Source organism: Lithohypha guttulata, assembly GCF_036872675.1.
Source record: "Lithohypha guttulata strain CCFEE 5908 chromosome Unknown scaffold_4, whole genome shotgun sequence".
In the NCBI taxonomy this organism is placed as follows: Eukaryota; Fungi; Ascomycota; class Eurotiomycetes; order Chaetothyriales; family Trichomeriaceae; genus Lithohypha; species Lithohypha guttulata.
The window spans coordinates 3,435,943-3,462,163 of record NW_027042753.1 but is presented as its reverse complement, the minus strand read 5'-3'; the positions used below and the strand labels follow the sequence as shown (position 1 = coordinate 3,462,163).

Here is a 26,221-nt window from a genome sequence, read left to right as displayed (position 1 = left end):
GTATCAGTCAGTGGTGTGATCTTCTGTTTTCGGTACTGTCGATCGAGTGCCTGTACAATATTGATCAATGCAAGAGATCCACCAGCATAAAAGAGATGAGCATGAGGGATGGTCAGATCTGCGAGTTGAGCTCGGGTATACAGATGTCTGATATGTCAAGCTGCACACCAAGAGCTTTTGCATTTTGAAGCGCAATACTGACGGCGACGATGTCTACATTGTTTTGCACAGAAGGCTTTGATCACTTTCAAGGCTTCTACTTTGGCCTCAAGGCGTACATTTTAACAGGATACAAGCTCTTCGGGAATCCACTTTGCAATTCCATCTTGATGATCTTCAATCCTGCCTCTTCGAATAATGCCTTCCACTTCCGATCACTCCTTGTCACGGAAGAGTCAGCATCGTCGAATATGTCTTCGCCCCAATCATCGGTGCTTAGATTCTCTTTCACCATGATCCAGCCAAGTGTCTCGTTGTCCTTCTCACTGTTACTATCGGGCTTGTACCCCGTCAGCGTCTTACTGGTACGCTGCAGGTATTCTACGACCTGCTTGTCCGTCAGGTGGTTCAAGCACCACTGGTTCCATATTATATCATATCTACAATCCGGCGCAGGGTTCCACGACTCAAGCCCCGAGTTGAATATCTGACCTATACGTCCTTGCTCTGCTGTGGGCCTATACTGAGCCAGCACATCGGTGAACTTCTTGAGCGGCTCGACGACATCAACGGTCTGTGCAATGTTCAGCAGCAGACCTGTCGTTATACGTCCTATACCGGCGCCACCTTCCAGTACACGATTGAGCTTCGTGTTCGTTTTTGGTGGTGTTGGGTTTGCCGAGTCTTTACCTGATGCTGAGCTGGGTTTTGTTGTCGATGAGGGAGAAGAGTTGGTTTCGTGAGATATGCGGGTGAGACGTCGTACTTTGGCGATGAAGTTTTTGGAGCCTTGGAGATCGATCCGGCTTACTTGGGGATAGCCGCCGAGCATACCGTCGACATCTGCTGTTTGGGCGTCCCAGTAGGATATTTGTTGAGAGTGGGAGATCTGTGAGTCTGTTGTTGGTAGGGAGTTGCCTAGGTTGTTGGCATGTTCACTGGAGGCAGGATTGAGATCTGATTGTGTGTGTACATCATCGGTCGTTGCCATCTTGCTTGACTGGTTCTCGTCTCAGGTCTAGCTCCTGGTTGAAGTGCTGGACGAGGTAGTGGTAAGTTGACTTCAGCAGAACCAGGATCAAGCTTGGGCTCGGGACAGTGTTGCTTTAGCTCGTTGTAGCCTTCGAGTTCATTCCTCTATGATGTGGACCCTGGATATACAGTACAGCATCGGAGCTTCCAGTAAGACCAAGATTGTAGGCTGGCTTTACCTCATTCCACACCCACCGTACTCACCTTAATGCTTGTTGTCCGGCGGTCCTGGTGCTGTACGAATAAAAATGTCGCTAAACTGACAGGCCAATGCCCAGACCGAATGCGCTGCACCTTTTACTAACAAATCCCTAGGAATATATCATTGAACAATCCTCAACGCACAGCTGTTTCGTAGATTGTGTAGCCTATTTCGCCAGCCTACATTTGTCAAGTCTTTCAGTAAGAAGAGTAATATCATGGTTTTTGTTCTTCCAGGCAACAAGGCTCTCACACAGGGCTTATCATCCATTCACCTAGGCTTAACGTAGCAAGTCCATCCTTATCGCTGTGCCCCGCTTGTCGGAGCTCTGCGTCGATTGGTCTTTCCGACAGCTGGGAGAGCGCGGCCTGCGTAAAAGGAAAGAGAATCCATGGTGTCAAGACAAACGTACAGTATATAGGAGTAGCTATCGATTTTCGTCAAAGATTGTATGCTGACTTTCAGGTTGCTTCGGGGAGCTGCAACACGACACTTACTACCACGACACAGAGTCTGTCCGCATATTTTATCCATCAAGCAGAACGACAGCATCGTCCCTGGTCGCTTTGAGATAACACGGACTCGACGTACTAGGTTCAGCACAGTCGGACCTCAATTGAACATGTCTGACCTCAAAGTTGACCTGACGGCCCCTAATGGCAGGAAGATCACTCTCCCAATTGGCATCTACATCAACAACGAGTTCGTGAAAGGAAACGGAGGTGAGATCGAAAGTATCAACCCTACTGACGAGTCAGTGATTGCAAAGGTTAGCGCTGCCTCAGCAGATGATGTCGATGCAGCTGTGAAGGCAGCTCGAAAGGCATTCAACGACCCGTCATGGCGCGATCTGCCAGGCCCAGATCGTGGCGCGATCATGTTCAAATGGGCTGATCTACTCGAGGCCAACAGGGAAACGCTCGCGACCCTTGAGACATGGGACAATGGTAAACCGTACAGTGTCTCCTACAACGAAGATTTGGCAGAAGTCATTGGCTGTCTTAGATATTATGCCGGCTGGGCCGACAAAATTCACGGTCAGACTATTCCTACTACACCAGGCATGAAGTTTGCATACACTCTCAAGCAGCCAATTGGCGTGTGCGGTCAGATAATCCCGTGGAACTACCCTTTGGCAATGGCAGCTTGGAAATTGGGACCGGCTCTTGCTTGTGGCAATACTGTTGTGTTGAAGCCAGCTGAGCAGACACCTCTGAGTATCTTGTTCGCAGCACAGTTCATTTCTGAAGCTGGCTTTCCACCAGGCGTCATCAACATCATCAACGGATATGGTAAGGAAGCGGGGCATGCTCTTGTATCTCACCTCGACGTCGATAAGATTGCTTTCACTGGCTCGACCGCAACGGGCAAGGCGATTATGAAAACAGCATCTGTAAACATGAAGAACATCACTTTGGAAACAGGCGGAAAATCACCATTGATTGTCTTTGAGGACTGTGATCTTGATCAGGCTGCTAAGTGGTCACAGATCGGCATAATGTCGAATCAAGGTCAAATCTGTACGGCGACATCACGAGTCTTGGTTCAAGAATCGATCCTGGATAAATTCGTAGAGAAGTTCCAGGAGGCCATCAAGACGACTTCAAAGGTTGGCGATCCCTTCGCAGACGACACATTCCAGGGACCACAAGTCACCAGAGCACAATACGAGCGTGTACTCTCCTACATCGAAGCTGGTAAATCCGAGGGTGGCAAGCTGTTGACTGGTGGTGAGCCACACAAGAATGTTGGAGAGGGCAAAGGATTCTTCATTGAGCCAACAGTCTTCACGGACGTTACAGAGGAGATGAAGGTATATCAGGAGGAAATTTTCGGTCCTTTCTGCGTTGTTGTCTCTTTCAAAACCGAGGAGGATGCTATTCGGATGGCAAACAATACGACCTATGGTCTCGGTTCAGCCATCTTTACTCAAAACCTGGAAAGGGCTCACAGAGTGGCTGAGAAGATTGAAGCCGGTATGGTTTGGATCAACAGCTCACAAGATTCGGACATTCGTGTACCCTTTGGAGGAGTGAAGCAGTCGGGCATTGGCAGGGAGCTGGGTGAAGCTGGTCTCGCAGCCTACTCGCAGACAAAGGCTGTGCACGTGAATTTGGGGTTGAAACTGTAACGCAGCAGTAGTCTAATAACGATTCAATGATTTTTGAGCCGACATGCAGTAGCTCTGTTGACTTCTGTTATTTATCAGATGTATCGTAAGCTCGTAGTTTTCAATTGAGGGAGATTCGATGTCCACTACTGATGCCAGTCACGTGGCCCAACAGAGGTTACTAAACCCACACGGGCAGGCGTACTAGTACTGAACAATACTTCTTGATCTGGTAACACTCTCAATGGTCTTCCATCGTGTACCATAGGCATACTCTCAGCCCTTATCAGCTCCCTTGCAGGTAAAGTTTAAGGTTCGTAGTGGCATGATCAGTCGATGAAGATCATAACCTATTTTGCCGTGTATTTGTACCTAACGATGCTGCAGGGCTAGGCACCGAAAACCCTCCTTCAGTTCTTGCTGCCCGAACCGCGAAGGGATGATCACTCGTATCAGTGTACTGTCCTGCCCGATCTGCATTGTACAAAGTCCTCCTCTGATGGACTGTTTCATCTTGTGGTACGTCAGAGAGCTCCTTCCGCGGGCACTCCGATGCAGAGGCAAGCGCGCAAAGTTGGGCATTAAGATGTACCTTTCCCAAATATGAAGTGCTGCGGGTCATTCCAGAAGCCGCGCTCGTACTTCCATAGCGTCAAGCCCTTCACAGCCGATTCCAATTCTGGTCTCTCTTTCTCTGCACGCGAGAGTTCCTCGTGTAATTCATGCAAGGCGTTGTTGATGACCTTATCGTCTGTTACCTTGTTCATCACGGTATAGTGTAATTTTGGAGGTGCCGAGTCCTGCTCACTCAACCAACCGGACCACTTCTTGCGCAGTTCAGCATGGATTATGCGAGTCATGTTTCTTTTGTGGCTGCCCATCTTCGGATGCTCAATGTCATCAGCAACAGCTATTGCGACGCCTTTGGATAGTCTGAAGGCATTCGTGGCACGAATACGATATTCACTGGTCTTTGAGGTGATGTCCTGTATGGCTGGAAGCACATCACTCTCAAGCTTAGACTCAGGAAGAGCGTGAAACATGGTGATATGAGCTTCAAGCTTGTTCAGCTTGGCGGGAAAGTACTTCTTGCGAAAAGAGGTCATATACTCGTGGTGAGCAGGGTCTGTCAGTAGAGTTAACACATATTCCTGCTCGTCGACGCTATTGTCTGCTGTCCTGGCTCGCTGACTTTGTAATCGTTCATTGATTGCGGTCGTCGAGAAGTCCTGATGCTGGCCAACGCGATGTGTCGCATCTCGAGACGCATGTGGCTCGGTATGGACCGTCATGCTCATCCAGTACGTCCTACTCCTGTGATGGACCAACGGCAGCACTTGTCCGTGCAAGTATCGCATCGACCGTCACTCTTGCTTGCAGTCGTGGTGCTGTGCACAAATACCTGGATATGGACCCTGTACTGTTCCCTTGGGTTTGGCTTGCTGTCAAGTCAAAGAGATGCGGTCTATCTTTTCCTATGCAGGGCACGGATACCTACTTGCATCAGGCATGGTAGCTGGTATTTTGAATGCTACGCTAAGCTCAAAGCTGTGCGAGCAAGTCAGCGCGTAAGTCATGACGCGACGATCGAGAGCGTGTTTGACTAGCCCCTGCGACAAGCTCATCGCTGAAAAGTACCATACCGTACAGTGTTGAGTCTAGCCTTCAAAAAAGGTGAATCAGCTCTGCAGCGTATTTACCAAGTGGCAACGAGATGGAATAAATGCGTATTTCTGCACTGTAAAGCTATCGACGTGGGTGCCCAAAAGAACGATCGACATTGACTTTGGGCCGCCGTGGAACAACGATCGACGTTCGACCACTTTGCGATTGGTTGATTACCGCAAAGGTATAAGCTTCCAGAGCACTTCTGCTCGACCAGCTGTTCTGTCCAGGACTTGTCTTGCTGATTTCAAGCATTTGATGACATACGCTTCTGTGCTGTATTATGTGTCTCGAGGTCAGTTCAACACTGTTGCTATCGCTAAGAGACTTTGTAAGGCTCAATTCCTCTAAGGCCTCTTTCGGCCAGAGCACCGCGCTCCGAAATTGAACATGACGCAGCGCTTTGTCACAACATCACATCCACAAGGCGATTTCGAGACGTCGACGTCTGCTCAAGTCCTCGCTGACCGAACGACAACCTGCAAGTTATCGATCAGGCCACCATGACGGACAAATGTGTGTACAAGTACCGACCGGGAATTTGGTACATTTGTAGTTGTTTCATCTTTCAGCCACCAATCTTCTACGACATTTCTAGAAGCATGATCAATCGCGTTAGCACGAGCCGGTACTTAACAAGCCTCTCCTGAACCACTAAACGAAATGTCCACCACATTGAGGCTTGCAAGCAAATGAATAGCTCCCAAGTCCCATACTTGGCCCCAACAGCAATGAGGCCTTTTCATTCTCTTACAGGCTTCGCGTGTGCCGTCTCTTCTTGTTCATGTGCCATAAGCTTTCACCCTTCACACTAAATGGGGCGATTGGTGACATGGGAATTGTTCCTCGCTTCATTTGATGGTTTCAGAGGCATCCGTCGAACTTTCTGGTGGTGTGATGACCAGACTGCTATGCTCTTTGATACGAGCCATCCACATAGCGGCCTATGCTCGGCACTGACCGGGCTTATGCCGTCTTCGGCAGAATCCTACTACCACGACCTCCCCTACCCTAGGTCACAGAATGAGGCTGACGTATCCACCAAAGTCATAGATCGACGTTGCTTAGTGCCTCGATGTCTTACAGTGGTTGCCAACCTCGCTTCCGGAACGGTGGTCAAGCCTCCAACGATGTCTCCATCAAGGTCGACGAGGACGAGTATATCCTGCTCTGCTTGGAGTCGTGAAACAGAACGGGAGGCACGTACGCGCTAGAACAGACCTGGCAGAAAAAGCTATTGTGGCTGCTTTGAAATGGTAGTTGCCGGATGAAGGGAGTGCTTCCGCAGCCCTAGCCGAAGGTCGACTATACTTTGTGAGGTTAGGCCATTGGTGATTCTCGAAACGTTTCAGGCGACGATGCCGTCTCTCAAAGCACGTGGTGCAGATCCTTTTTTTGGCTTCTCGAACTATACTCTCCACGACGTGAGTCAAAACAAAGGTAAACGATGTTGCTTGGGCATCGTGTTCTGCTCGTGTACTGGCTTCCCGTGACTGAAATACAATGCATGCTTCATTGCCATAGGTCCGAGGATGCAAATATGCTCCGCATAAGTATGTTGGGCATCTGTCTCCCTACTGGAAGACGCCCAATCGAACAGTGTCTGATACAGATCTGGCTGCAAGCGGTACTGGCGTCATCAGCTCTGCTTTATTGGTTCGAACGAAAGACTTCCAAACGGGTTCAGGTGGAGCATCGTCTAGAAGCCGTTAACGAGGCTGCTCCAAATCCTTGAAAGACAACCCGGTAGTGCTCCCTTACCAGGATACAGGCTTCATATCGTTGTTACCAAGAGACTTTCCAGCTAACCTATTAGGCTCTTACAGGATTGCGGTACTTGTTCGCTGATCCGAGGCTTGTACCTGGACTTGTAACGCTATGTTCCTCTGAAACTGATCATATCTCGATATCACGTCTGACAACAATGCGCCAAGCAGCAGTATATAGTATCGAATCTACCCATTGCTGCCCAACATAGACCTAGATTTACCACCCCAACGCTGCACATGACAGTCGCCCAACATCCATCGCTACAATTTGCCTGACCAGCAGACGCCACACTGCCAAACGCTTTGGTAATCGCTACAGCTATTGGAATTGCCTTAAGCAGTAGCTAGGAGGTATGACGAATGGTCTACTGGGGAGTCTTGCGACGATCAGTCCCTTCATTCAGGTCTCTCTACCACATTCATACTTAGCGAAAGGAATGAGTACTGGAGACAGACCAACCATCAACTCTACCGATACAATAATGAGCACTTTAGTGTCAGGTTCAGTTGCAGAGCAAAACCCGCTGGATTATGTTCGGTACGAGTCCTCCCCATACTACCTTGTGAATGACCTCAAAGTCGAATCAGACCCACTGACATGTCGTGTGGCAGAAGCTCAAGCTACAGAAGCACAGGTGCTTATGACCCTTTCATGGCTCGACCGCACGGCCGATATAGTCCCCCAAGAGCAGACTTCATAAGTGGCTCGTCATCAGAACACTATGGGTCGAGTAGAATACTGCCCTTGTACGAAAGTGTGCCTTCTCATCTGGCGAACTTTGTAACTTCATCGCCCTTTTCAGCGGCGGATGCGTTGTCGTATGCACATCACGACAATTTGCAACGAGCAACGATTATTGAGGATGATCGATCCAGCCGTAGACAGAGCCAAGATAGCTTCGGTCCCAGAACAGCGTCTCCTCAGAGCCAGAACTACATGGAGTACGATTTCGAGCTGCAACGTCATGGCAGCGAGACAGGTCGCAATCAGCCACGGTACCACTCACGCAGACGGCCATTCAATCAGGACGAGTTTGATGGTCCATCACAATATTTACCTCTACCTCTACCGCATCAGGATGCTAGCCGAGCACAGGATTTGACAGATCTACCAGTACACCTGGACATATCAGAACAAGAGGACGTCATGCGGCGAGCCAACGACATTCTGTCCGAATGTGCTTTCCATTTTATTGCCAAATATCAATTTCCCGTTCCATTAGAGCGGGACAAGCCCAGAGTCAGGTCCGCGGCCGACCGTGAATGGACTGAATGGGCATATCTGCTCAAGAGACTCGCTACGAAGCGACGCATCCCAGCCAGAGTGTTATACGATAACCAGATCAAACAGCTAGTTACGACCCTTGAGAATTCTATCGCAGCTCGACAGTCAGCGAATAAAGAGCAAACACACCAGAAGAGAAAGCCAAAGGACGACAGGTATATACTGCAACTTGTCAGTGCAAGCACGCAGGTTGCGAAATTGTTGATGGACTCACTGGCCATGGAACAGCTCAACGAGCTGTATGGCAGGACTGAAATGGTCATTTTGGAGAGGCGTCAGCAAGCTCGACGGTCCCCTCGGCATTGATGTTCTTATCAGCGATTATACCTTAGGTTCGTATCATTTCGGGCCTGTCCTAGTCTACGAGACGGTGTTCGGGGAGTTTGTAAGCAGAACAATCTGGAAGCATATAATGCTTTCGAGTAGGCGCGGCAGAGCTATGGCTTCTTTTCTACGCAATCATGAAACTACTCGTATCAGAATAGCAAACATATAGGCCATTTTGAATGGTCGGCCACGCCTGAACAGTCCTCGAAGCCACTCTGCGAATACCAAAGTTGTGCAAGGTAACGTCTACTTCATACGTAGTGCAACAGTCTCGTGATGGGGCCGATCCTTCTGCTCATCTTGCTACTCAAGAGATGTCACAGACCCGGGACATTCCAAAGAGTCCTGGATAGCGAGGCAACCAATAATACGAGGCACCGTAGACATGTCCTCAAATGTAAATAAATGGCAGTAGTCTTTTGTATTGTCGAAACAGTAAACTCCTCGGGGTCTAGGCATACATGTGCATGATATTGTAGAAAGTACATCACAGCTTCATACCCAGCGCTTTGTGCACCCTCATACTTTGCCGTATACTCAGGTCCAGCATGATCTCCTCACTTCCACCCGGGATCTTGTAGGCCAGGGTATCTCTGTACAGCCTCTCCACTTTGCCACCTTGACCACCTCTGCTGTAAGCCAATCCTCCAAATATCTGAGCAGCCTCTTTTGTGCAAAACTCGAATGTGGTTGTAGCTTGGGCCTTCAGTCCAGCGATAGCACCGCCCAGTCTCAACATGGCTTCTGTCTCGCCCATTCTCTGGCACTGATAGACGAGGTTCTCGAGCCAGGAATAGGAAGACTCTATTTGTCGGGCCATGTGGGCTAACTTGAGTCGGATGACGGGATGGTTGATGAGTTTTTGACCGAATGTCTTTCTTTTATTGGCGTACTTGACACATTCTTCGAAGCAGACTCTAGAGAAGCGCAGACATTGAATAATGATACCGATACGTTCGTGGTTGAAGTTGGTCATGATGACCTTGAAGCCTTGGTTCTCCTTGCCAATCAGGTTTTCGACTGGGACCTTTACGTCTTCGAAAGTGATATATGTTGTACCTGATGACCATACTCCTTGACAATCCATCTTGCGAGTGCTTACGCCTTCTGTGCGCTCGATGAGTAGCACAGAGATGCCATTCATGCCAGATTCAGGAGTTCCTGTCCGGACAGCAGTGGTGAGGTAGTCAGACCAGATGCCGTTAGTGATCCATTTCTTCTCACCGTTCACAATGTAGTGTTTGCCGTCTTCTGAGAGCTTAGCCTCACAGGTGAGGTTGGCGACGTCAGAGCCAGCATCTGGTTCAGTAATGGCTAAGCAGATACGTTTGTCACCATTGAGGATATCAGGGAGGATTCTGTTGACGAGAGGCTTCTTGCCAAACTTGACGAGAGGAGGACAGCCGATACCGAAGCCGCCAATCAGGTTCCAAACTAGACCACCACTGCCAGTTCGGGACAGCTCGTCAGTAAGAAGCATTTCGTGGAAAAGATCCCATTTCTCAGGTGGGACGCTCTTGACTGTATTCTTGGTCATCTTGGCGTCGTAGTGAACACCCATAAGACCGGCGAGGTATCCCTTTTCTCCCATCTGTTTATAGATCTTCTCTGGCACTCTCTTTGCTTCGTCCCATTCTGTAACGAAGGGTTCCAGCTCGTTGTCGACCCATTCTCGGACTTCAGCTCGGAGGGCAGCGTGTGACTCGTTGTAGTAAGGCGAGTGGTAGGACTGATACCAGTTTGGATCTGCGAATGGTATGAGGCTACCGAATGCGTCCATGGCTTCCGCAGTCTCTTCGGCCGCGGCAGGACCAGGTGCTGGGACGACAACCTGGCCAGGCTCGGAGGAAGGTACAACTTTCTCACTCTTGTCATTCTGCTCTTCTGGTGCTGGAGGCGGAGGAGCAGCTGCCTCGACTTTCTTGCTATCCAAGGATCCAACCTGCAGTTGTGCTTTGTACTTCTTGAGAATACTTTCATTGTGATACTTCCAGAACTGCTTTGACGCATCTTTGCCTGCGACTCGTTGTAAGATCTTCTTGCCACCCGGATGATTGTCCTGGAAATTTGTCAAGTCATAGACGTCTTCGTCGACCACAATGTAGAGGTCAGTGGGTTTGTTGTGCTTGGCCACATCAGCCACGGAAAATGATGTAGACATGCTTGCTGTAACAGTTGTTAATAATACAATCTATCAAGAAGAATGAAGAGCGACTGCCAGTAGGTCAAGGAGTGACAGATGTAGGAAGATAATCTGGTGGAAGGAATGATTGTGACTTTGGAGTAGTTTCACATGCCAGCAGCTTGCGCTCCGTGCACATGCTCTTCGCATTTCAGGTACACACTGTTGCTTATTTCGGCTTCTCCAGGAAGTCCTCCGTGTGACGCGCGCCCCAGATTCTGACGCACTCAAGGTCCTGTAAGACTAAATCCGGGGCTTCTTAGTGGTTGAAGGTGAGATAAAGCATCAAGTGACCAGTTGTGTTTACTCGTAGTCATTGTCTTGTCGAGCCCATGCCTCGGCTCTTTGCCTGGAGCTCACGTGTGCTCACTTGCACATGTCTTCTGCGACTCCTGAATGACTGTACCCATTGTACCCAACCATGAGCTCTCGTTATGGCACTGTGTCTTCACCATAAGAAGCCCGCCGGTGATTGTGTGTATCCGGAGTCAAATTGACAGATGCCGTGGATAGTATTGAGCTCCAGCACATTGACAGCTGGCTCCGAAATGGTTAGAAGAGACCTCATAATAATGTGAGCACTCCTAGGAACAATGTCGAATCTTGTGGACTTTGGTTAGAGGGATCTATTTGATATTCATGTGTTAAAGCAAGACAATAATTTGACGTGCGGGATATGGGAGAGCAGAGTCGTTTGTTGCAGGATCTCTGAGCTTACTGCGAAGCACAGAAGGATCACGTTAGTTGCACACGGATGTCTTGATCCCCATCTGATCGGGGTGATCATCAAGAAGCCCATTAGTATCAAGCTCTGTATCTCGTGGCAAGAAGAAAACAAAGATTGCAAACAATCAATTGCTTGCTAATTTCGAAGAGGCCAGTACCGAATGCTGATCGATTGAACGCGCTTTCTACATCGTCCTGTACCTACCTACAGAGAACCCTTGCGAGCTGTGGAAGGTGCCCATACAGTTCTAACGATCACACCTTCCGAAATTACCGAGTACTGGTATGGCCGCAACTTCCAACTCTACCCAACAGCATCTGCCTCTGTTCGATAAGCTAATCGCCCTCCTGAGCGCTAAGATTTCAAGAACTTCTGCCACCTCTCCATGACCCAAACTTGACTAAATACTGATCACCAGCACGTACTTGGCCTCGTTATTTTGTCTTTGACCGATCTCGAACTTCTCACTACAGTACTAGTTGATCGAATGTCGGACAAGGCAAGTTCAATCTGTTTCAAGCTCATTGATGCGGCAGTGCTGATTGATTTCTTCCAGTCACAGCAAAAAGGCACCATTGAGGGCAAACAGCAGAGTATCGAGGCAGAGTTCGATGGTTGTGTAAAACATGTCCAGGGACAAATTGCTGCATGTGCTGAGAAACATGCCGCAGCTATGTAAGTCTGATTTGTACTGCTTGATCCTGTATATTGAATTCTCTAAAGAGGTGATATGCACACAGATCGTGTCAACGAGCTACGAGGCCTGATACAAAAACGAACAAGAATTGAGAAGGATATCGTGGAGGCGACTGCGGAGCTTCACGAAGCCTACGAACAGAGCAGAGAACTCTTCGACGCTGTCTTGAATGCCCGAATGCAAGAGCACGAGGAGGATCAAAAGCACATCGAAGATATTACAAAACGGAAATGGGGACGTGGCAGTGCCTGACAACCATAAAGAGGATATCGTTTGACGATGTCCAGTGGGATTGTGTCGTACGTCGATACTACTCATAGAGGACTATACCCTCAGCCACAAAGGTGGTTTGACATGGTGACGACCACTAATCTACTTGCAAACAGTATGCCCTGGGTTGAGTCAGCCTCGCAGTTTCAACGCTTTCCAGACTCAAAAGCTTTGTTTCGATATATCCTAGTCAACTATCTCCAGTTATACGTCTTCAAAACAGTATCTTGGCTCGCCAGGTCATTCCCTGTATTGTACGAAGCTGGGGCTGTGCGACGAGACAGTTTGAGCCTGAGCCAAGGACTTCGGTATGGAAAACGACGACTTCCCTGCAGTGCGTGAGCTTGGATGGAATCCACAAGAACTGTATGGATACTCCGCTGTGGGCGATGATACTACCACATACCTTAACGGTACAGATTGGGCAGCGTCTCCGTCACAGCTTGCAGGTGCTTCAGTGCAGCCTTGTATGCCTCAAACAAGCCAGACGCTACTACCCCCACAGGCCGTCCATCCTGAAGATACACACGACCAACGATGTTCTACCATTCCGCTAGGACCCAATCCCGGCTTTGCACCACACTTCTTTATGCAGGATGAGGATCATTCAAGCCTATTTGCTTCGCAGATAGATCAGAATGGTTATCAGTATCCACCAATACCTGATGCGATCCCCATGCCAGCTGCATCGTATATGCCGCTGGACGAACAAGGTTCTCGCTCGTACCGACCTGGTTTGATCACCGAGTACGATGGAAATCTCGATACTTTGCTGGTCCAAGATCCGAATATGGAAACAATGAGAGCATCCGCGCCGGGACATAGCATCACTGAATGTAAGCAGTACAAGACCACCTCCACTCTCCGTCCTGATTCGCATATACGTAAGACACTACCAAATACACAGGGCATTGTTAACTTAAGCTCTCTTCGTAGGGACAGACCTCCAGCCTTACAGTGCATCTGCTTACACTCTCCCGCAGCAACCTCATAGCCGAGTAAGCACCTCCACGTTATCTCCTAGATCATGGCCTCGTTCCCAAACAGAGACTTCAACCGTTTCTCGCCAATCTTTAAACCAGCCATCAGGTCAAGCAAGGAACAAATCCAAGTTCATCCCTGCAAGAAAATGGTCACCGTCCCGCATCCGGACGATCAGTCACGAACGACGTCCGAAGACCCTCCCTAGTCGAATACCATGGGACCATAAAGGCAGGAATAATGCTGGTACGGCTCGTGAGCAGATCGAAGACCTGCCGATCAAGGCCCTGGTACAGCCGTTCTTATGCGTGAAGGCCGTAGTCGATCCTCGTGAATTTGGATATGGGCCCGAGATTGCCATCAGTGTAGGCAGCAGAACTTCCCATGCGATAACAGTTAATACTGGACATCCTGGCTATGGGGTCAATTATGGATCTACTCCGTTCAAGGTGGTTGTGGCGGGAGAAGATGGCAGCGTGGTCTTCACCTGGGACTGGTCGTGGGATTGTGATGGTCCTACTAACAGGGAGCGTTCAGTCGAGTTCAGCGACCAGACAAGCGATGTGGTGACGAGTATCGAATAGCTTTACCAACAATATTGACGTAAATTGCATTACTGCACTTCCGCGGCAATGGCTGTTGTAAGCCCGTACAGTGTTTATCCTTTTCTAATCCATGCTCTTCTATCTAATCAAGATGTTTCTCCCAAGCACTTTCCAAATCGATCTTTACCTTCTATATGGCCTGCCAAGATTGTGCCAATCCTTTGGCTGTATCATCCCTCCCAAATACTCCAAGCGCTATGCAAAGTTCTAGGTACCCTTCCCATACAAATCCCCCACTACACACTGTCCAATGTACTACAAAACGAGCGCAGCAGTGCTAACAGCAATAGCCAAACCCATCAAACTCATCGATGCCAGCCCTCCAGGAGCAGCAGCACTACTCTGCACGTTCACCGCCTGAAGCTTAAGTGGCGGGTTATACGTCTCAGGCGTCGTGGAATTCAGCGTCCCATCCCAGCAATACTGCTGGAAACACTGCTGACATGCCTGGGGCACAGTCGTTCCTGTCCTGTCAAAGCTTCGGGATAAGATCACGCACCCCACGCATTGCGGCCAGTTCTCATAGCCAGACAGGGTGCCGTTTGCCATTGTGGCGACTTCGTAGCCGTTAGCGATCATGGCGTCGCGGTAGGTGTTGTTTGTTTCGAGGGTGACGGTGGGTTGGTTGGACATTGTTAGGTATGGGGCGTTGGGGAGATAGACGATGATGGGTGGTGTGTTGGAATAGCTTGAGCTGATGTTTGATGCGTCACAGCCGAAGAAGGTCGGACGGTTATTGAGGCCAAGGTTGATGAAGGTATTGGTGTCGGGGACATAGGGGAATGCTGTGCCGTTGCCTATTGGCTCGAACTGGCGGGCGTAGGTCTGAACGAGAGACGATCCATTAGGCCAATTTGTGGAGGTGTCGGCGCTGTTGTCGTTGGCGAAGATTACGTCCAACTGACGTGCAGGTTGGATGAGAGGGTGAAGAGGGATGTTCTGGTTGTCGAGGCCTCCATCGACTAGCGAGAGGGAGGTCGCTTCATGGTTGTAGCTGTTGCCTGTCGGATTCCAGCCGAAGAATGGGTTGGGTTCGTAATCTGCAATGTCGTCTTCATCAGCCGTGATACCCTGGACGATTGAGCTGACGGCTTGGCGTAGGGCATCTGGAATATTTAGACTAGAGTCGTTGAGACCCAGAATGAGCGTGTTGAAGAGACTGGAAGAGGTGCCCATGACGAAACTGGCAGAGTCAAAGCCAACGGTGCAGCGAGCGCCATCGTTGACAACACCGTTGGTCAAGTTGGTGCCGAGGAACTCGGTGGAAAAGAATCCATAGGTAGTCGGGTCCCATGTGCCCATCTCAAAGGCATTGAACTCATAAACACTGCTATTGAGGTTGATGACTATTTCGCCGGGAGGTCTGGCAACAGCGATCGAGATGGGGAAGGGTTGTTCGCCATTCTGGAAAGCTTCGCTCAGCTTGATTGAACTCCATGTGTAGGCAGGCCCGCCATCGGTTGCGTTAATAAGCTGGTAGGACAAGGCTCGTCCCCAATAGTCTGTCAAACTGGCGTCGTACCCAGCATTCCTCTTCCCATCCACTTGACTGAGCAATGCAGCATAGTACTGTGCAATGTCCAGAATCTGAATGCCACCAGTGGGAGGGCCTTCAATAATGCTATTGTCAAATTGCCAGACGGTTGGGCTTGCCTGCAAAGCATCAACCGTGCTGAAGTTGTTCATGTAGATTGAGCCAACAAGCCAATTACCACCACTAAGGCCAGCGATATAGTTCGCACTCTGGAGTAGTCCTCCCATATGACCAGGAGCAGTCGAATTATTTGTTCTACTGTCAAAGGCCTTCAGAACACCAGCACCATTAAGTAATGCTCGCCAACCACCTCCTGAGAATGCGAGACCAATATTTGGTATAGCCGATGCATTGTTGCTGTTGTCGTCAATGTATTGTCCGGCGTCAAATTCTGAGATATTCATACGACTCAGAAAGTCTCGCATTGGTTGTATCGTCGCACTTCTTCTTCGCGATATCCATTCTGTTTCATTTTGCGAGAGAGCAGTCGCTAATCTCACAGACACTCCGGAGGATGGGCAGTCGACTTCGGAAGGCGTGTAGCCTTGTGGGGAGACGGGAGCTGCGCGTCGGACGAGTTCGACGTCCACGAGAGCATTGAGCGCTTCGTGCTTGATGGCGCCAGAGATAGCTGAGCCTGTTGATATCAATATTCTGATTCCTATAACGCATATCAGGGATACTCACCTTGCACACAGCTGACCACGCTACACGCAGCAGCGGTGAGGGTAAAAAACTTCATGATTAGCGAAAGTCAGAAGAAACAATGCAAAATGTCAAGAAATCAAGACTGCTTAAGTTAATGTTAGATTTCAGAAGGCAAGGCTGCGCACCAAGCACACATGCTCTGCGGATCAATACGGCGGTGCATGGCAAATCATACTGAATGGTGACATGTTCTCGAGGACCGGGCAACGCGTCGTGCGACAGTTCCTAGAGACATCCACTCCGCTGGTACTCGAATCAAAAAGATCACTTTTCGACCGATTCATCCGCTGAGATTCTGACACAAGGGGCGAGAAACCATGATGAAGGAATCGAAGGCTGCTCCACACTTGGACCGTAAGCATTCGACTCGACTTCGTCCGCCTGCCTCCTTAAGCAATGAAAACCCTACTCGTTCATTGGGATTCTAAGATTCTGGTGAAGCTTCTGGTTTTGATTGAGCTCTATCTGCAGCACCATGCTTGTTCAGAACAATATGCATTGATCGAAGTTGAAAGAGGCTCAACTACTGGACTTTCGCTTTCGTCATTTCGCGATCGTTGAGCTCCAAAGACCTGCATAAGCTCCGGTTAGGCATGCACAAGATGTGTCTTGGCTGGCCGCAGCTTCCGGATGCCGAGTTTTGCTTGCTACTACAGTAATACGCGTATCTAAGTGTACTGTCGTGCTAATTGATCCACACCTTCCTCCTGTTAAGCAGACTGGCAGCGGATTCTGACTCGGAAATGCCAGAACGAAACCTGGACTGCGACTGGGATGAGAGTGCGCGTCCTTGAACATTTTATCCACCTCATGTAGGCTCACCATGAGTAATGGCATGAGGTTGTCACAATACAGCCGTATTGTGAAGAATTGTCTATGTCTAAGAAACACAAATATCGTCTACTAGCTTTGCCAGCTTCTCGTCCAAAATTTTGACAGCAGCCTTGAGCTCTTCCTTTGGTTCGAGTTCTTTGGGTGCAATGAGGCTACTCGGCATGATATACGAGACTTCGGTCACTATCTCATCTTGTCCAGCCGCCAATACCTCCCGAACTAATAGCTCTACAGGCACAAATAACCCTGCCCTGGTATCGTGCTTTAGCATGGTGATGGCAATCAACGGATTTCCTAAAATGATTCTGTAGGTCTTCAGAATTTGCTGGCCATCCTCTTTCACGATGTTAGTCCACCAGCCATGGTCGAACTCCTTAAAGATCATGAACCCGTGAGGTCCAAGCTTGCTCTCTACCAGTGCAGTGTACGATTCGGCGTTGAACAATTCCGTCGACGGCGCAACCAGTCCGCTGCTCTGATTGTCCGCCTCGCGCCCAACTGACTTGAAAAGGTTCTCCAGGACGTGCTCGTAGGAGACGTTAGTATGCTTGAAGATGCGAGTTGCGGTAAAGTCGACATGTTGAGACATGACGAATACGTGTATGGACCTAGCTGTTTACACGATCAATTCGTTACTTTGTACTCGTAGAGATGAGTACTGTCACGGGAGACATTGATCAGGAGTAGCTTCGGGACAGTGGAGGTTCATCAGAATTAAACACTTCTGCGGAGAACATGAACATGAATTGAGTACTATATGCGCGAGCATTACGCGTAGGCTGTGTTCAAATCCTACCATCTCGTCAACATGAGACGAACTTACGAGTACTACCGCCGTCACGATATCTGCACAACTCAAGTTCAGGTATGGCTTGAATTTCAAGACCCTGAAGTGGAAACACTGTATCTTTATTCCACAGGCTCAACGTGTTTCTTGTTCGTAACGCTGATTGAAGGTTGCCGCTAGTCTAAGCAGATGAGTCATTGAAGCACGGTAAGTTCTCATGCATTCCTGCATACAGTAAACTCTTCGGCAGAAAACTGGCCGAGCTCGAGAGTGAAACACGAACTACAGCACAGTAGTACTACTCAGCACAGCACAAGACCAGCGCATTTACATCTTCATCTCCATCCATCCTGCCCACCATGTCTGCTCGGCCTGTCTACTGCCTGCGCAACCACATCCGAACATGCGTATCACCTCTACGATTGCAGCGGCGATGGGCCCAGGTCCACGACATACGCTTTGTGGCAACACGGCACAACAGCACCTCTATACACAACAAATATCAGGATAAGCTAGAAGAGAAGGCCCGAGCCGAGGGCTTTGAGTCAGTAGAACAATTGAAAGCAGCATATGAAGATAGGATAAAGAAGTTGCGGAAACGAGTAGGCCAAGAGTTGGATAAAGTCACGAACCCAGATGCGCAGATAGCAGCTCAGCAGAGCCAGGGTCACTCCCAGTCTCAGAAGCCATTCCATCCTCCACCACCCCCACAGGCGCAAACCTCGAGTCAACCTACAAAGTCACCATCAGCAAAGCAAGATAGCGGCGCACCAGGGATAAAACCATTATCCTCCTACCTCGACCTCGACAAGGTCGCTTCACTACCAAACAAGGAGATCGAATACCTCTGGCGGCTGCGTCACGCTTCAGATCCCAAGTCCTTATGCGCGGTCATACCCTTGGAAGTATACAAGCGCATATACGAGACAGCAAAGACACATCCTCGCTTTATCCTTCCACTCCCTCGACCAGCGGCAGATGACGGATCTGGAGATATCAAGCAGTCTGCCGATGGCTTCAGCGACTCGAACGAGCCAAGAGCAGCAAGTGATATTCATTTCTTGCAGTGGTCTTTCCATCCGCCAGCTGGTCCTCCGCCTGCGCCGGGAAGTCAGACGGCGAACACGCATACAAGCACTATCTTGTTCACACACCTGGCAGCATTCAAGCTGCATGGAGAGTACGCACAACCCCATACGACGGTGACACATCATCTTGACCTTGCAGACTCGCATGGTCTGGTGCTGCTAAATGGCAGCGTGGTGGATTCACGAGGTGTGAGCGCTGAGGAAGCCAAGTGGTTGTTGTTGTGTATGCAGAAGTTCTACGACCATGGTGGACATGGTGGTGGGATTGGAAAAGAAAAGCGGCAGAATCTGCTAAAGAAGTTTAGTCAGGGTGATGCGAGTTTCGATGTGAATGAGCTCGTGGATGAGGCGGAACGAATATCATGATTGTAAACGTAGATGTATAGTTAGACATTAGAGGCTCGATCACAGAGCTGAGCGAGGTATACATACATGCCCCCCATGTTCTGTGTGTGATTTAGTGCGCGAACAGGGTATCACAAAGTGAGGACAAGCTGAAAGATCGGCCAAGCACCAACGCCCGCAGAGCTATGGAGGTACGCGCAGGTCATCCTCTTTCACATCCGTGTAGCCTGTGCCCTTTTGCTTTTCTTCCTCTTTGAGAACCTCTTCGGAGAGCCAATCCCATATAGAGTCGAAATAGCCTGGCTCAGACACTGTCGAATTGTGATCACCGTTCTCGAATGTCCGCCACGTTCTTCGGTCTACTTTGCAAAGGTCGTATAAAGTCCGCATCATGCTTGGTGGCACAATCTCATCCTGCAGGCCTGAAAGAAACAAGATCGGCGGTCCGTCCTGTGGCAAGGCCTGTACGAGGTCCTCAGATGGCCACCTCTGATGACAAAGAAAGCTGATGTAGCGAGCCGGTGGAATCACAGTGGGAATAAGCTTGCGTATAGACAGGAAGGTATTCTCCAATATGACACCCGCGATCCTGGTATCTTTCTGCTTCTCGCTTCTGTCGTCCTGTGCAGTCTTCTCGAGGTTATTTGCTAGCAACTTGACAGCCACAGCACCGCCTAGACTTTGGCCGTATATGACGATCTTTGTCCTTTGCATTTCCGAGTGTGTGCGTATGTAGTCTAAGGCAGTCTGCGCGTCGACCGTCAAGCCTGCTTCGTCTGGAGTACCGGTACTTTTACCATAGCCACGGTATTCGAGCATGAAAACATGGCAGCCAAGTGACTCGGAAAAAACCTTGCCTATAGGGAGTCGGTGTCCGACATTGCCAGCATTGCCATGAAATGCGAGTATCGTCACGTTCTTTTGCACTCGAGCGTTCGGTGGTCTGAGGTAGTAGGCGTGTAAGGTCTCTCCGTCAGGTGTTGGGATGTGTAACGACTCGGCATCGCGGATGTTGAACTGAGATGGTGGAGGCACATCAACGCGAGAGTTGAGTATGGAAGATGGGTATATAAGGGAATTCTGCTTGAAATACAGCAGTGACGAGCTTAACGCTGCAAGGCCAGACGAGGCAAGAAAGGGAACACGCAGGTAGCTGGCTGCAGTATTAAAATAGTTCATGACGCTGTTGCTCCGCGGTTCTTCATTGGCGTCGTTTGAGGAAGCCGTGATGGGCGGATCGGTCAAGTCGAGCGGCAGTATCTAGAATAGGAATAGTATTGCTGTCGCAGAGCAGTGTAAGAATACTCTATGGTCGTTGGAGGAACGGAAAAGTACATGCAGTGCACGCGATACTGAGATGAGGAGGGTCTCGATGTCATTCGCGACGTGGGGGTCTTGTTGGAACCCCCGGCAGGGGCTCGCAGCACTAATTTAGGTCCCGTCACGAGCCCTAAGCTTTCTGCTGCACCGTGAACGCGTCTGTCGTTTGCCTGCCTGCCTGCGCCTGCCTGACCTTGAGGTTGTTCGTTTCGTCAGACACATTGCAACACAATTCAACTACATCAGAAATCTGCTCCTTACTCAGCCTGCTATATTTGTGGACTGTAGTTGTACTTTCAGAACGAGTGGTAGATCTTTCGGACGGACCAGACAGCAACCACCACGATGGGACCTGATATGAGGACGGGCATGCTGGGCGAGGACGGAATCCATGTCGATATGAACCATCTCAAGAAGGGCGAGGTCAATCTTGGTACTTCAATCATGGCCATCAATTTCAAGGACGGTGTGATATTAGGAGCAGATTCTCGAACCACAACGGGAGCATACATTGCCAACAGAGTCACGGACAAGCTTACTCAAGTTCACGATACAATATGGTGCTGCAGATCGGGCTCGGCGGCTGACACACAAGCAGTCGCAGATATTGTGAGCTATCATCTGGGTCTATATGGTGTCCAGAACGGACAAGGTGATGCACCAACGACACAAACAGCTGCAGCACTGTTTCAAGAGTTGTGTTACGACAACAAAGATCAATTGAGGTGAGAAGTCTCAACAACCTTTCTGGTGCACTGGCTAATTCTGCAATAGCGCTGGCATGATTATAGCTGGTTACGATAAGCGACACGGTGGTTCCGTCTATTCAATTCCACTTGGTGGCTCGCTGCACCGACAATCGTACGCCATTGGTGGATCTGGCTCGACATATATCTACGGTTACTGTGACGCCAATTGGAAAGAGAGCATGACTGAGGAGGAAGGCATCAAATTCGTGAAAGGCGCTCTCTCTGAAGCCATCAAATGGGACGGCAGTTCTGGTGGTGTAATTCGCATGGTTGTCCTTACAGCAAGAGGGCACGAAAGACACCTGTACTTACCAGATAATGGCTATACAGGCCCCGGACGGACTTGAGTGACGTAAAGGATCTTGAAATTGCACGACCAGGTCTGACATCTATATCCCTATTCTTGCTGTATGGTCTCAAAGCCTGCTCGGGAAAGAAGAAAGCAATTCATAAAGCTCAGCATGTCCAGTGATGGTTGACCGGTCTGAACGACGAGGCCGCCGTCCAGCTGGTGGAGGCTCAGGAAGTCCGTGCTTGCGTGTCCAGCTTAGGATGTTCCCTGTCATCAAGACTGTTCATCCACAGCTATAATCAGGCACATCAATACACAGCCATTCACATGACTCCCCCGACCTTGCACAGAACACTCTTGGTTCTAGACACGCTGTCCTGCTGGCAGTCGGTTCACCAGTCATCGTCGCTGTGGCCCTGGCATGTATGTGTGTATAGTGACGTAGGCTGGACATTTCTGAGCAAGTGGATAACTGTTTGAACGTTTGTACTTTACTGTGTCTGCTGGGCCGAAATCCATAGACATCCACTATACTCTTGTTAAGTCCATGCACATTGTGAGCAAAGACAAAGAGACCTCTTTAGTAGACGCTCACGCGCCAGTGTACGCGAAGACGTTCTCTGGTCGCCACAAGTCGTGTTTGCAATGTACCACAGTAAGCTGCCACATCACCTGCGTGTCACTTAGTTCTTGACGCGTCTCACGCGTTCATCACACTGCCACTGTTTCGTCTAAATCTACTCTAGACACACACATACATCCTCTGCCAATACTATCCAAATATTCTGCTGGTCATCATCGGAACCAATCTCTATACTTATTAGGTGAGTGACAAGTTCTTATTGGTGGTTACTTGATCTACGGCAAAGCAATATGTCATTGGTACAAAAAACCGGCACATGTCAGGCGCTACAAGTACAGGTAGCAGATCTTCCACACCTGCATACACCCTCCATTGGTTGACTCGTGGCACGTTTGCCTTAACTTCCAGCCATTGTCATTCACCTTGCCGACCTCGTTTGCGAGAACTTCTCGAGTTCCATCCTGGAAAGTTGAGGTCTGAAGAGGTTCAAGCAGCAATCAGTGACCAGAACCTGAAAATCCCATCGGCCGCAAGATGACCGAGCAAACAGCGAATCGGAAGGAACGTTTTGTGCCCAAGCCTAGATATGGCTCCACGGGAGCCACCAGCCCCTCCGAGATCAACGCATATCGAGCTGCGGCTGTGCCCTGGGACTGCAATCTGCACTTCCCTTCTGCAGGCTCTCTCTTGCACCTGCCACTAACACAACCTTGTATCCTTCAAGCCCTGCTTAAGCCAATACCCATAGACTTTATTCCGCCCGCTTCATAACTTTCGCATTTCATCATCCTTTCGTCTTGCGTGTTACCGTCGGCTGGTCCGTCGAAAGAATGCTGACAACCAAGTTACAGCTCGTGAGATTAGCGTATTGAGATGGGATCATTGGTAGTGAGCCAAGTGGCGCCCAGCCTTGCTCAACAGCACGCCTATCAGCACATAATGGTTGGCGGTGACCCTCAGCACAGTCAGTCTGAGACAACAACTCGACCGCATACTCATCGTGCGACTTCAACACAATCGCAGACAAACACACGACCTGCAAATCCTCCCGCCCGCCCTCCATCCCCTCCACTCCGCTCCTCTGATGCCTCTGCGAACTCCCAGATCCACCCACCCCCTGCTGCGAGAGGGACATCTTATAGGAATCAACAACACCATGGATTTGACCAGTCGGGCTTCCCTTTATCAAGCGACCCCCGAGGTTTACACTCTTCACCTTCCTCGCCTCGTCTGGGACCTACCCACCGATCCACCAGGTCACTGGCAGGATCGGAAGCTACATCACCTAGTAGGCTAAAAGTGCGAGATCTAGCACACATTCAGAGCTTCGCAAGTCAGGAATACCTTGCCAGACCAAGGCTGGGAGGTTTCTTGGAACCTGGTCGTCAGTATGAGATTAGTTCAATGCCTGTGACAGACATTATCGAGATGGTCGCTGGCTTGCTGACGAGGATCACTACTACCAACGATCGACAGCATGAACATGTACATCGACCGGCCACACCACAAGAAGGCACTCTCACTGCTCAGTCGTCATGTGTATTGGCATTCCATGGCAAGAATGTCCCGAGTATCACGATCCTAAGCTATCTCAGCCGCATCCACAAGTACTGCCCCACTACGTATGAAGTATTCCTCAGTTTGCTCGTCTACTTCGATCGCATGACAGATAACTTCAACAAGCGTTTCCTACAAAGAGCAACCCATCCAGCCAGATCAGATAGCTCCGACTCCCAAGCTTCAGCCGACACGGTCACAGACCAGAGTGTGCATCATGAAGAGGAGTCTCGCATGGAGGAGGACGACACCGACTCACCACAATTCTTCGTGGTTGACAGTTATAACATTCACCGGCTGGTTATTGCAGGAGTTACTTGCGCCAGCAAGTTCTTCTCTGATGTCTTCTATACCAACTCAAGATATGCCAAGGTAAATTCATTCTATCCTCACCTTGAATCTGACTGACATTATCCAGGTTGGTGGTCTGCCACTGGCAGAATTGAACAACCTCGAATTGCAATTCCTCCTTCTTAACGATTTTAGACTGAGCGTTCCTGTGGAAGAGCTGGAAGCTTATGGCACCATGCTGGTCGAGTTTTACGCAAGAGAAGTGGTCGCGCAACAGCAAGCTGCTGAAGCTGCACATCAGCAAATGCAGCAACCCTCACAAGCGGCAGATGATATGTACATGCAGAGCTCTAGGACGCCTCAGCAAACAGCTTGAGAGATCCAACTTCCGGCTCTCAACTTTAGCAGACACAACAGTCGCCGGACATACACGGATGTGGACCGTCGCTACGACTTACCTATTAGTATAGAAACTGTCTTTTCGACCTAAACGCAACGTTGACGAAGCATGAACTTATCGGTGGTGATATTTTGGCACATAGACGTCGGGTTCGGGCTTCGGCGAAAGAACCTGAGGTGCGTTGAGGGTTGTTATCTCGAAGCATATTGGCGTCAATGAGAGTTGTCGTCGTTTAGCTCATCATGATACCCAGGCGCCAGCGATTGCCGAAGAATTCATGACTGAAAGATGTTTCTATTTACGAGCCTCTACCATGTCGTCTTGCACTAACACGCCAAGCACCAGGCACGAGCAGCGCTTCTTCCTGATAATGAACGTCTTCGAGGAAGTCCAAGTAATTGACAATGGGGCCCAAGTAACGTGGAATACGGCTCTAGGCGAATATATACGCTGATCAGAGGGTTTCAAACGACTCATCTGACCAATTACAGCCGAGAGTGATTTCAGAACGATGCAGGCGTTACTGCGAGTGACGTGGTCACCTTCGTCGCTGACGCACGTGGTAAGGTTTCCGTTCGTTCAGAGTAGGTACGTCTGGGCCCCTACTTGAGTAGTCATTGTGTCTGGAAGACAGAACTTAGCCACAAGCATGTATGACATCGTCAATGATAGTAACCAGTGTGAAGAGATCGCTTGATGGATGGTAGGCAGATGAGACCATAAATTACTGACCTGTTCAGAATCACCCTTCTACCTGATCGTAAACCCTCCATCGACCCTTAGATCCGCACCATTAACCATCCCACTATCATCCCGGCACAAATACTCGACCGAAGCCGCAATCTCAGCTGGCAAAGCGAAACGACCTGTAGGTATCATACTCTCCATAGCCTGCCTCTTTTCAGGGTCCGCCCAAGCCTTCTTCCCAAGCTCAGTCAACACCACAGTCGGACTGACAGTATTACTCGTAATCCCCACCGGACCCCATTCAAGCGCCATACACCTCGTAAGCGCATTCAGACCAGCCTTTGACGCACAATACGGACCATGACCATCCAGCGCCACGTGCGCAGCCTGCGACGAAATACTAACAATCCGACCCGGCGGCTTCGACACAGTCTTGTCATTGATGTGAAACTCCCGCGCCGATCTGTGAGTCGTATATAGCCTGTAAAAAGCCTGACTGACGATCATCGGCCCCAGCAGGTTAGGCACGATATTTTTACGTGCTTCTTCCGCCGATGTTTCGGCTAATGGTTGTACTGATACATACCCAGCAGCGTTAATACAGATAGACGGGAAGATACTCCTCTCCTCGGCGAGGGCTTCAATTGCCTCAAAGGCTTCAGCTACGCTTGTATCTGAGGTGATATCGCATTCAATCGTGGTTACTTTTTCGGGAGTTTTGCTTTGGAAAGCTGTTGAGAGAGCTTCTTCACGACGGGATGCTTCGAATGGGGCGTAGAGAAGAGCGAGGTGAGCTCCTTTGCGGCGGAGGTTTTGGGCAATGGCTGTGCCTAGGCCGCCTAGGCCACCGGCGATGACAGCTAGTCGACCTGAGTATGCCATGTTAGCATTGGAATTTAAGCCGTAAAACTTGAAGTACTGTTTAATTCTCAAGAGTAGTCATGAGCAAGAATGCACGAGCTGAGATGCAATGGTCGTTGCTTCTGCGGGGGCTTCCAAGCTTATGCCGAGTTCCCCATGGCCTCAATCGAGAAA

General features: G+C 49.6%; 14 protein-coding genes across 14 annotated transcripts; 7 read left to right on the top strand and 7 right to left on the bottom strand.

Annotated features, from left to right (window-relative positions):
* Nucleotides 1-256: 256 nt before the first annotated feature.
* Nucleotides 257-1,150, bottom strand: LTR64_006424 (uncharacterized protein; the record flags this gene model as incomplete). The annotated part of the gene is made up of 1 exon (XM_064900755.1): nt 257-1,150. The coding sequence occupies one exon, from the start codon at nt 1,148-1,150 to the stop codon at nt 257-259; it is 894 nt and encodes a 297-aa protein (XP_064754067.1).
* Nucleotides 1,151-2,015: 865 nt separating this feature from the next.
* ALD2 (mitochondrial aldehyde dehydrogenase) lies at nt 2,016-3,524 on the top strand (the record flags this gene model as incomplete). Its single annotated transcript, XM_064900754.1, has 1 exon — nt 2,016-3,524. The coding sequence occupies one exon, from the start codon at nt 2,016-2,018 to the stop codon at nt 3,522-3,524; it is 1,509 nt and encodes a 502-aa protein (XP_064754066.1).
* Nucleotides 3,525-4,084: 560 nt separating this feature from the next.
* Nucleotides 4,085-4,795, bottom strand: LTR64_006422 (uncharacterized protein; the record flags this gene model as incomplete). Its single annotated transcript, XM_064900753.1, has 1 exon — nt 4,085-4,795. The coding sequence occupies one exon, from the start codon at nt 4,793-4,795 to the stop codon at nt 4,085-4,087; it is 711 nt and encodes a 236-aa protein (XP_064754065.1).
* A 2,624-nt stretch (nt 4,796-7,419) lies between these two features.
* Nucleotides 7,420-8,528, top strand: LTR64_006421 (uncharacterized protein; the record flags this gene model as incomplete). The annotated part of the gene is made up of 2 exons (XM_064900752.1): nt 7,420-7,475; nt 7,550-8,528. The coding sequence occupies 2 exons, from the start codon at nt 7,420-7,422 to the stop codon at nt 8,526-8,528; spliced, it is 1,035 nt and encodes a 344-aa protein (XP_064754064.1).
* A 508-nt stretch (nt 8,529-9,036) lies between these two features.
* LTR64_006420 (uncharacterized protein) lies at nt 9,037-10,710 on the bottom strand (the record flags this gene model as incomplete). The annotated part of the gene is made up of 1 exon (XM_064900751.1): nt 9,037-10,710. The coding sequence occupies one exon, from the start codon at nt 10,708-10,710 to the stop codon at nt 9,037-9,039; it is 1,674 nt and encodes a 557-aa protein (XP_064754063.1).
* Nucleotides 10,711-11,945: 1,235 nt separating this feature from the next.
* LTR64_006419 (uncharacterized protein) lies at nt 11,946-12,407 on the top strand (the record flags this gene model as incomplete). The annotated part of the gene is made up of 2 exons (XM_064900750.1): nt 11,946-12,133; nt 12,182-12,407. 2 exons carry the CDS (start codon nt 11,946-11,948, stop codon nt 12,405-12,407), a joined length of 414 nt encoding a protein of 137 aa, XP_064754062.1.
* A 328-nt stretch (nt 12,408-12,735) lies between these two features.
* LTR64_006418 (uncharacterized protein) lies at nt 12,736-13,990 on the top strand (the record flags this gene model as incomplete). The annotated part of the gene is made up of 2 exons (XM_064900749.1): nt 12,736-13,261; nt 13,515-13,990. The coding sequence occupies 2 exons, from the start codon at nt 12,736-12,738 to the stop codon at nt 13,988-13,990; spliced, it is 1,002 nt and encodes a 333-aa protein (XP_064754061.1).
* A 276-nt stretch (nt 13,991-14,266) lies between these two features.
* PLB1 (Lysophospholipase 1) lies at nt 14,267-16,287 on the bottom strand (the record flags this gene model as incomplete). Its single annotated transcript, XM_064900748.1, has 2 exons — nt 14,267-16,182; nt 16,233-16,287. The coding sequence occupies 2 exons, from the start codon at nt 16,285-16,287 to the stop codon at nt 14,267-14,269; spliced, it is 1,971 nt and encodes a 656-aa protein (XP_064754060.1).
* An 846-nt stretch (nt 16,288-17,133) lies between these two features.
* On the bottom strand, nt 17,134-17,676 carry LTR64_006416 (uncharacterized protein; the record flags this gene model as incomplete). Its single annotated transcript, XM_064900747.1, has 1 exon — nt 17,134-17,676. One exon carries the CDS (start codon nt 17,674-17,676, stop codon nt 17,134-17,136), a length of 543 nt encoding a protein of 180 aa, XP_064754059.1.
* Nucleotides 17,677-17,895: 219 nt separating this feature from the next.
* On the top strand, nt 17,896-19,328 carry LTR64_006415 (uncharacterized protein; the record flags this gene model as incomplete). The annotated part of the gene is made up of 2 exons (XM_064900746.1): nt 17,896-17,952; nt 18,303-19,328. 2 exons carry the CDS (start codon nt 17,896-17,898, stop codon nt 19,326-19,328), a joined length of 1,083 nt encoding a protein of 360 aa, XP_064754058.1.
* A 162-nt stretch (nt 19,329-19,490) lies between these two features.
* bem46 (bem46 protein, variant) lies at nt 19,491-20,486 on the bottom strand (the record flags this gene model as incomplete). The annotated part of the gene is made up of 1 exon (XM_064900745.1): nt 19,491-20,486. The coding sequence occupies one exon, from the start codon at nt 20,484-20,486 to the stop codon at nt 19,491-19,493; it is 996 nt and encodes a 331-aa protein (XP_064754057.1).
* Nucleotides 20,487-20,972: 486 nt separating this feature from the next.
* On the top strand, nt 20,973-21,723 carry PRE3 (Proteasome subunit beta type-1; the record flags this gene model as incomplete). The annotated part of the gene is made up of 2 exons (XM_064900744.1): nt 20,973-21,352; nt 21,402-21,723. 2 exons carry the CDS (start codon nt 20,973-20,975, stop codon nt 21,721-21,723), a joined length of 702 nt encoding a protein of 233 aa, XP_064754056.1.
* A 1,932-nt stretch (nt 21,724-23,655) lies between these two features.
* PCL7 (cyclin-like protein interacting with PHO85) lies at nt 23,656-24,475 on the top strand (the record flags this gene model as incomplete). Its single annotated transcript, XM_064900743.1, has 2 exons — nt 23,656-24,180; nt 24,227-24,475. The coding sequence occupies 2 exons, from the start codon at nt 23,656-23,658 to the stop codon at nt 24,473-24,475; spliced, it is 774 nt and encodes a 257-aa protein (XP_064754055.1).
* A 774-nt stretch (nt 24,476-25,249) lies between these two features.
* LTR64_006411 (uncharacterized protein) lies at nt 25,250-26,068 on the bottom strand (the record flags this gene model as incomplete). Its single annotated transcript, XM_064900742.1, has 1 exon — nt 25,250-26,068. The coding sequence occupies one exon, from the start codon at nt 26,066-26,068 to the stop codon at nt 25,250-25,252; it is 819 nt and encodes a 272-aa protein (XP_064754054.1).
* Between the last annotated feature and the right edge of the window lie 153 nt (nt 26,069-26,221).